We start from the raw sequence: 10,257 nt of genomic DNA on the forward strand, positions 1-10,257 counted from the left end.
CACCACTGGTGATAAGAAAATATGAGATGTCTTAATTTTTAAGACTTGTGAATAAGATACAATGCTCATAACTTCCAGAAGTTTACGTCTAAATTTATTTCATCGAACTAAGATTTTTTAAGTGTGTTATCTTTTTCTCATGCTTAATGAATATTTATTGTGCATGTCTTCTCTCACGTGTTGTTTCCAACAGAACGCGTGCAGAACCAACTTAAAGCCAGTGTTAACAGCACTTTTTAGAGTAATAAGGCACAATCTAATATTTCATAAATTTATTTCATCGAACTAAGATTTTTTAAGTATGTTATCTTTTTCTCATGCTTAATGAATATTTATTGTGCATGTCTTCTCTCATGTGTTGTTTCCAACAAAACGCGTGCAGAACCAACTTAAAGCCAGTGTTAACAGCACTTTTTAGAGTAATAAAGCACAATCTAATATTTCATTAAATGAAATAAACAGATGCCATTACATCTTTGCTTTCTTGGATGGTCAATTTTGAAAATGAAAGAGAGATTCCGGTGGAAGGAATAAATCATAATGCTCAAAGCCAAGAAATATACAGAATAGACAAGCAATGATATGCTTGACGTGTGACACGGATAACTAGGTAGGGATAATGGGCAGTGTGCAATATTTAATCTAATATATTGAAAAACATTCCATTCTTGAAAGATGCAAGATGGCTCACTGAGCTGTGAAGCAAACAACTTTAGTTTTGAAGTACCAAATAGAACATCCAATACAATGAATTTATGAAACAAGGGTTTAATGAAAGATTGCCTACTACCATTATAATGACATTTTATAATAAAAGATGTTTACCTCAAAAGTCCCTGTATTCTTTTATTAACAAAGACTAATTTCTCAGTGGATGATGGATGAAGGTTCCTTAAGCAATTGATACAAGTGAAATATCAGGTAAAAGCTCAACATATAGCTTTCCTGGCAAATGCATCAAAACAACTCACTAGATTTCAAAAATGAGTTCAATGTAGATTGAATTGAACAACTGGCTAGAATATTGATGATCTATACAAGAAAAGAATCCACTAGTTCAGAAAGAAAACATTCAAACTTGAGTAAATGTGCATCAAAAATGCAGTATTTCAAACAAAATCCTAAAACATCGAAGTCAAATCATTGGCAAATTTATACAGGACAGGATCAACAGAATCAAAGTTCCATGTTTAGTGCACTAAAAAACTTTAAACATTGGACTGTGAATGATAAATCTTATTCAGATTCTTGTAAACCACTAAGTACAATGGAAGCACCAAATAGGCCAACTGCAGAGGCTGCAAGGATGGCTGCTAGAACATTCTGAGCAATTACAAGTCCTTGAGTATCATCTGGAATCAGAACAATTGTGGCAATAGCAGCCACAACTAGTGGTAATGACACAGATGCAATTGCCGCAGGTGACGTAGAAGCAACTTTCTCAGCTAGGCTCAGCAGGCCAAATTCTTCTGCCTTTGACAAAAGGCCCAACTTTTCAATTGATGAGAGAGTGAAGCCTAATTCCTCTGCCTTTGAAAGCAATCCTGCTTTTTCAACTCCACTTAAGACCTTTTTCTTCTCTAACTTCTTGACAATATCTACATCTACAGTTTCATCACCTTCAAAAAAGATCCCTGCCCCATACCACTGTTTCTTCCAGTTGTCATCATATGAATTCACCTGCATAGCTTCAACTATTTAACACTATTGCTCTTCAAATACTTCAGTTTCATAAACTGGAAAAGAATACTAAAGCATCAAATTGTGAAAGAGCAACATTATTTGACATTGCACTATCCCATTCGAAGGGTCACTGAGAAATTGGTGTATTGGTTTAAAAGAGTGTAACCTAAGAATGATAGAACATGCGACTTAAAACACTCATCTCATGCAGCTGAAAAAGTTAAAAGGGAACAACTAAAAGCCAGAACAAGAATCCAGATAATTCATCTAACTCAGCGGTAAACCAGCCAACCATTGAGGTCATGAGTCTTTGGTTTTTAATCCTAGCATGTCCAGTTTTTACTACAAGCAAGCGGAATGTATTAACTCTATTTTCTCCCAGTACCGCACATGCCAAGTTTTCAAGGATGGTGAAATAAAAAACATTCATTATTCACACAGACCCAATTGCCAACATATGATAGTCTCTTTTGGTTATCCTTTTTGTTCCAAGGCAAGCACTGTAATATAATTTACAGAAAAAAGATCTGTAGGTGTAGTATTAAAATAATACACATCTCGGTTTACGGCTATTTTAGCCAAATTATGATTGCTCATTGAATGAAGCATTCTTACAAAGCACTCAACATATTGTTTGTTTATCAAGTAACTCTGTCTACCATGAAGCTCTCTTTCAGGAAAAATCAAGATAATGAGAGATAAATTCAAAGAACTACAGAAGCCAGAAAGGTTTTTAAGCTATAGGTTTCTTAAGGAATACCAGATGCAAATCATTCTTTCAGAAACATAATTAAACTTCTCATTTTAGAAGAATTGAATATACTCCTACAGAATTTGGGTATGCAATTTGAGAGCGGGGCTGATAGCTATAAAAAACTGTACATTTTTGTCCTACCAGGGTAAAGTCTCCGATGCTTATCCTTTCAACTTTTATTGAACACAGCCTTTTATGTAATTGATATGTTTTTTAGTCGAAAATAGAATGATTTTTTACAAAAGAAAAAGCTAATAGAGGAACTACAACCGCATTCAAAGAGAATAATGTTTGTCAGCATAGGCTACATGGGCAGGGGTCTCCAAACACACTAACCTCCGTAGCTGTAGAAATGTTTTTATTTATATAGTTTGTGGTCTAAATATCTGAACCAACCCAAGTACCACAGAAAATAAAGCTATTGTAAGGGCTGTTCAGATTCAAATTCTTTGGGTTATAACTTATATGTTTAAAAGATACATAAACATCAAACATTTATCAAACAAAATTGTAAAATTATCCTGTGCAATGTGCAAAGCTTAGCCCAGTGCCAAACAGTTAGTTCCAAAGGCTTGGGCTACAAGCAAAATTCTTGAGTTCTATTCTAAAATGCATTGGGATACAAATACTCATTGTTACAAGTTAGGGTTGTCTTTGTACCAAAAGAACAGTCTGTCAATGCCTGATACAATTACTAGACTTATAAAACACAGGAAGCAGTTAAGCCATGTCACGAATCACAAAGGGGGATCATTGGTCGTTAGTCCAACAACCTCACCCTCAGCATTACCCGAGGAGATTTGAACATGTGACAAATCTCTGATACCACTTGTTAGAAATTAGAGTTGTCATTACACCAAAAGACCAAGGTGTCAATATCCAATAGAATCACTACACTTACAGAACACCGAAGGCAGTTAAGCCTTATCATGAATCTCAAAGGAAATGGTCGCGGTTAGTCCAACACTCATCATGGAAATGGTGGCGTTAAGTCCAACACTCATCACCACATAGATTCCTAGCAAGAGAAGTGGAGACCAAATGAGGAGCGCCGGATAAGCTAGACATCATACATCTAGTCCAATTAGAGAAACGAGATTACCCACAGAGAATAAACTCGGCAGCCTATAGGTACACTATCGGTGAGAAAGCCTACAATCTCAGGCGCCAAAACGTCAGATGAAATGCTACTTGGCATAGCTTTGTTTCAATGCATTATGATTTATTAGTTTAGAATTTCTAGTTACATTGTTTTTACTATGGTGAAGATGTACAGCCCATGGCCATTTGTTGACAATCCAATGAAATTTTAACCAATACAAGAAATCCAGAGAAAACAACGAAATATGGATAAACATCAAAATCACAGTGGTTGAGAGCAGCACCTTTTTTCTGGGTGCCATGGCAAGCACTAACAATGATTGTCTGCTCACGGAAGAATGTTGCCCTGGGAAACGAATCCACAGTTTGGCGCCTCCGTTGATTTGGGCAGAGCTGGAAAAGGATAGAGACAATCCTCTTCTTCTCAAGGCCGACCCACATTGGGCCGTAACAGCACTGGCAGAGGCCATTAATTATACTACAATAATTCGATATCCCTTTTAACAAATACCCTTCCTATCTTCTGAAATGAATTTCCTTAAACTGGCAGAGTTTAATGTCAGAAGCCCTCGTCCAAAGAAACCAGTTAGCAGATCCGAAAAAAGGAAATTGAATGTAAACCCAATTTACAATATTAAAGTTAGCATAGAGGGAGTGCGCCGGTGATCAAATAGGTGTTTCAGCGCCATAAGCGAGAAAGAATAGATGGGTTCATATAACCGTTTGTTTTGTATAACGAAGCAGTAAGATTGTCATCTAGGAGTCCAATCAGATTGTGGAGTGGTCATTACATGGAGCACCATCAACCAACCAAGCTAAAAGCTATCCAAGCAAACAAATTCATCCATATCACATATTGAGGTCAGCGTGTCAAAGTTTTCTCTTAAATCTGATAATGTTAATCTTGAATTTATGTTAAAAAAATCTGAATATTAATTTGGAGTTTTTTCTATCTTGAATTCTTTTCTATATATTATTTTTACTTTTATTTATTGTACATGCTGTACGCTAGTACTATTGTATTTACCTTGTTGAATTAGTTTTGCACATCAACTAATTCGATTAAAGTATTTTGACCTCATTTCAATATTTCCAAAGTTTACAAATTTCTTATCAATTGAATATATTCTTAAAAATTATTTATCCCAATTCTAATTGGTTCAATTCATTTGGTCTACCTCCATATTGCATTTTTAATGGCTAGACTTTTAGACATTATTTAGACTATAACCAGATATAGTGAATTGAAGTTTGTTAATCTCATTTTTTCCAAATGACTAAAGGAGGATCCCTAAATATATAATAATAATAATGGCTTTGGATTCAAAATTGTCATTTTGTGTTTCAAGATAGCACTCTAGTAGTACTTATGTTACACATTAACAAATAATGAATCAAATTGTGCTTTGATTTGGGGCAAAAGTTAAAAATAAAATAATAGATGGAATTAACTTATTGTATTTTCCCTATGATACTATTGTAATCACTTCTATATATCTAATTAATTTTTTATATCACAACCAATTAGATCTAACTATTTTTCCGTTTTGATTTTCACAATGTTTATATATGAGATTTTTAGTATCTCAATTTTTTTAAAACAGTTTACTTAAACTTTTTTTCTATTAGATATAAGAGTTTCGGAAAGTACAGAGCAACCAAAGTACCACCACAAAAATCAAGGAGGCCAAGCCTCACAAAGGAAGAACAGACTCAGCTATACCACATAACAAAAAGAGGAGAAGGACTAACTAACTAAGAACATCATAGTAATTGACCACCCAAGCAGTCCAACCGAAGGGACCCTCCATCCAAACGACGTTTTTACGTTCTTGAATTTGCATAAGCCTGAATAAATTGTCTTTTCTAGCATTCACTTTCTTACTGATTTCTTTATTTAGCCCAATGCAAGCATGCTCAAAAGCTTGCAGATCATCTAGGGTTCTACGCCATTGGTATCCATGCTTCAACTCGTAGTAGAAAAAAGCAGCATGCCCATCGTGAAGGAACCTTCTCATCTTGTCTTGCTCGATCAGCATAGTAGCCTGCACCTGCAAAGAAATTTTAAAATAAGTGAGTTCTCAAAAAAATTCAGTAAGATCCCTTGGCTTACCTTGGTACCTTTCCTCGTTCCTGCACTTCCAGATCTGCCACAGAATGTTAGATGACAATATATTCCAAAATAAATTGGTATCTTTAGGAAGACCATTAATATGACCAGTTATAACATCAAGAATATTAACATCAATAGGATAAACAATGCCAAACATTATCCATATTTCTTTAGCAAAACTACAATCTAAAAGAATATGTCTACCAGTTTCAGGAACTCTGCATAAATTACAAAAATCAAAATTAGAAAAATCTCTCTTAATAGGCAACTTGTCCAACATGACTAACCATCTGAAGCATCTAATTTTAGGCTCCATAGAATTCTTCCACAAGATATCAAAGTATTTTTTTCAAACATCAGAATCATAAGAAGAGTACCAAACAACATTGACATGATCAATAATATCAGTATTACAATCAAGGATTCTGTATATATTCTTGGCCTTAAGCAGATTCGTGACAACTCCACCAGGCCATTTACAATTAAGGTGCCTTTTAGAATCAACATAGCATATAGTGGGAAGACCATTATCAGCTTGCACAATCATGTTATAAGTTCTTTTATGGGAATCAAGGATATCATATTTATTTTTAAGCTCATCCCAAGGAGTGATTTGATTCTGCTCAAAGAGATCTATGAACTGTTTAATACCTTTCTTAGCCCACACTCTGGCAGAACACCCTTGGGTAAGGGCCAAAGGTTTACCATTTAGGTGAAGATTCCACCAAATTGATCTTTCACCATGTAGATGATCATTACAATGAAAATCCTTGTTAGTGATGAATTTTCTAACATGGTCCCAAGCCTTCCAAATAGATCTAAAAACTGTGGAACCTTGGACCATGACAGGAAAGTTACCAATAACGAGGTCGCAAAAGGGGAGATTAGTCCAAGATTTGGCTTTCTTAGGCACACCCCTCTCAATGTTATTTCTAACTAACACTTTCCAAGGACAGTCACCCTCCATGGATTGAAAAATCCATTTGGCAGATAGGGCAATACCCTGAATTCTTAAGTCCTTCAGCCTAAGTCCCCCAAGGGCCTTGTCAGTGTGGCACCAAGCCCACTTAACAAAATGAATTTTATTATTACCCTTTCCATCAGACCAAAAAAATTGTCTGATGGACTTCTGAATTTCAGCAATCTAATAATTGTTAAAAAACCATGCAGAGGAATAGTAAATGGTGTAGGAGGACAACATCTTCTGGCAAACTTGAATTCTGCCTGCCAGAGATAATGCCCTATTGTGCCATTTGTTAAGTTTCTTATCAATCTTCTCTTTAACCCAGGACCACATGTCCTTGAGGGCAGGTTCCACAGAGAAAGGGATACCAAGATATCTAGTGATCTTATTGGGGCCTCCCCATAGAAAATTGTATTGAGAAAACCAATCCGGGGGCTGCACATCCCACCCCAAACAAACTAATTTGGCTTGAGATATTTTAGCCCCAGATATAGAACAAAAGAAACTAAGTTTATATTGCAAAGCCTTAAAATTACTTTCTGAAAGCTCAAAGAACAATGCGGTATCATCCGCAAACTGGCAATTGATGAGTTCTTCATCATTAGGCAAATAGATACCTTTGACATCAGGAGATAAAGAATTATCTCTAAGAATATAGAAAAGAGCCTCCAAAGCAATCACAAAAAGAGAAGGTGCCAGAGGGCACCCTTGTCTAATGGATCTCCCTAGAGAAAAAGGAGCAGAGAGAACACTGTTAACTTCAACTTGAGCAGAAGCATCACTAAGAAGCACTTGCACAGTATTACAAAAGGAGGGAGGGAAACCGAAGGCCTCTAACATCATAAGAATAAACCTCCATTCAACTCTGTCATAAGAACTTGATTGGCTCTTATAGTTGGGATCTTATCAGAGCGAATTTTTTGGAAGTACTACCCCAAATTTTAGCATTCACTTAAAAAAATTGAATGGAAATAAATAGTTTTGAGTTTGTAAATATTAATTTTATCACCTCTCACTTAGTATTTGATTATATTAAATTTTAAATACTTTATATATTAAAATATAACATTTCATCATATAGTTTTCATGAAAAAGAGTATAATAAAAAATGAAAAGGTTAAAATATAATATTTATATCTTTCTTCAAATATTTTGTTATGAGACTAAAATGTAGTAAGCCAAAATTTCTATATCTTTATACTATTTCTTATATGAATGTTTAATTATCTACAATAAAATAAAATATTAGTGTATACTAAAAATACAAATAAGTTATAGTTATAATAGTATCATTGCATTTATGTAATAAATTAAAAATTAATTTTTTACAATTATTTTAGATTTTTAATTTAAAAGTTTCGTCTAAAATATATATCAAATATTAATCAATTATTAATAAAATTATATTTAATATTATATTTTTACTTTATTATTCTAATCAATTAAAATTATAATAATCTATGACAAATACAAGTTGCGGCACTTGTTAGTCATGGAGACTTATGCTTTAGCGTGTTACCATTAGTTTCTTGGCATTCCAAAAATATCAAACTATATTTATTTGTAATCTCATGGAATCATTTTAATATTTTTGAAGAATATTTGCTCTTATTTTTCTATTCATAAATTTTTTTTAAAAAATTATGGAGTGAATAAAAAATAAGTAAAAGAAATATTTCTAGATTTCTAATATTTTATAAAAACTTTGGTTGAATTTTTCTCGAGATTTCTAGTAGAGGGTTGATGTGGCATGGTTTTTAATTGTAGAAATACTTTAAAAATGTGGGGTTGATAATAAACTATATTTGTAATTGTAATTTTCAAAATTTTAAAGAATGTTCCTTTTTAAATTGCATTTTTACTAATAGTTTTTTTATTCGTAAAAAAATTATTTTTATTAGATTTCTAATATTTTCTAAATGCTTGGATTGAATTTTTTCGAAAGCTTTTTGTGGTAAGTTAGTAACTTTAAAAATATGGGGTTGTGCTTCATTTAATGTTTCCTAAGTATTATTTTAACATCTATTTTATCCAACCTCATAAGACATGAAAACCATACATCATGAGAACTTCAAATAGAATTTGCAAGGCATTTAAAGGAGTAGACTTTGGCTTTCAAAAAATCACTATACAAGACATTTTGCATAAGTAGATTTTTCCTTTTTGCTTTCTTCATCCAAGGAAGGGTTGAAAATCAATAAGTGTTATTCATTGAGATAAATTAAGTTATCATAGAAAAGATAACTCATTAAACTATGATCTATTATATTTAATACACTCCACAACCATGACCATACATCATAGTGCATAGAAACCACACTATTTATTTTTTATTGCTTATTAGAAAACAAAGAATAGATGTTTAATATTAAACATTACAAATCTCAATAGTGTTCATAATTGCTTTTAGGATAGTTATTGGTAAGTTTCCAATAAAAAGTTAATTAGTTTAGCTTGTATGGAAATTGATGGCTTTACAAGTCAATACATGTAATCATCTCAAAGGTGTTAAGGACAGTCAATTGATTTATGTGTTTGAGCCCTTCTCTACTTCATTATGAACTAAGCTTAATTTATATTAAAGTAGGCATTTTTGTGAGATCTTTTTATAAATTTTCCTAATAGACAGTGTGGTTCATGTGCAAAAGTATTGCTTATGATTTAAGAGTTTTTAGTAATTTTTAAAATGACATTAAAGGAAATAGAAACTAACAATTTATTGAAAAAGAGAAAGGTAAAGAGAAGCAAAATATAAAACAAGGTGTTTGAGGTGGGAAGAAATTAGCTTTTTTAGTTTTCGGTTTATTTTACTATATCTACCAAATGACTTTTAAAGAAATATTATTAATTTATAACAATTGTACATAATTTGTGTTGGCATAATTGATACAATGATATAAGGAAATGATTGGAGATGTCACACTATAGATTTGGTTGCATGATGATTAGTTATTGTGTTGTCATTAATGTCAAGTATTAACTTAGTTTTCCTAACAGGTTGTAGAATATGAATGTGATGCATAAGGTGTTGCAATGAGTGCTAGTAATTTATATCCTTATGGGATACTTAAGAGTGTCTCTGATAGTCAAATGTATAACTGCTACTCTTACCAAGAAAGATTGGATAAGTCACGATCAGTTGAAGGTGAATAGTGAAATAACTAGAATAGTTAGTGATAACCAATAGGTGATTTGATTGTTTCATGAAGTCTATGAAGAATTAAGTGGATCAATTGTAGGAATAAGTAAAATATGGCTTGTAGATGTTGTGGGTACAACTACAACTCCTTTGGATGATTGATGAGTAGATGTTGTGAAGATGAACACATCTACTAGATAAAATTATTTTTGTTATTGAGCTTTCCATGGCATATCATGATCGGTGGTTGTTATAGATGAACTAGTGAATTTAGTCAAGTTGTAAATGATGCGGTGACATGTCTAAATGATTGTTTGTGATGATATAGTATTTCAAGGATTGATGCAAGCATGTCATGAAGATTCTAGAAGGAGTTTTTTAGTCAAAAAATGTTTGACTATTCTTCATGAATTCAAATATAAAGCTAATTATGGGACAATGAGGTATAGGAAATCCATTATGTGCATCACAATGTGTTTTTTGGAGTGTAGAGTGCGATCGAT

At 33.0% G+C, this 10,257-nt stretch overlaps 1 protein-coding gene across 1 annotated transcript; it reads right to left on the reverse strand.

The window, feature by feature from the left end:
• Window positions 1–1,215: 1,215 nt before the first annotated feature.
• On the reverse strand, window positions 1,216–4,224 carry LOC149553103 (transmembrane protein, putative (DUF1118)). Its single transcript, XM_089788609.1, has 2 exons — window positions 3,823–4,224; window positions 1,216–1,680 (listed from the first exon to the last, which is right to left on the reverse strand). The coding sequence occupies exons 1-2, from the start codon at window positions 4,006–4,008 to the stop codon at window positions 1,237–1,239; spliced, it is 630 nt and encodes a 209-aa protein (XP_089644735.1). The 5' UTR covers window positions 4,009–4,224; the 3' UTR covers window positions 1,216–1,236.
• Between the last annotated feature and the right edge of the window lie 6,033 nt (window positions 4,225–10,257).

Source organism: Cupressus sempervirens, chromosome 6 (assembly GCF_028749045.1).
Source record: "Cupressus sempervirens isolate cs-2001-9-10 chromosome 6, ASM2874904v1, whole genome shotgun sequence".
Classification (NCBI taxonomy): domain Eukaryota; kingdom Viridiplantae; phylum Streptophyta; class Pinopsida; order Cupressales; family Cupressaceae; genus Cupressus; species Cupressus sempervirens.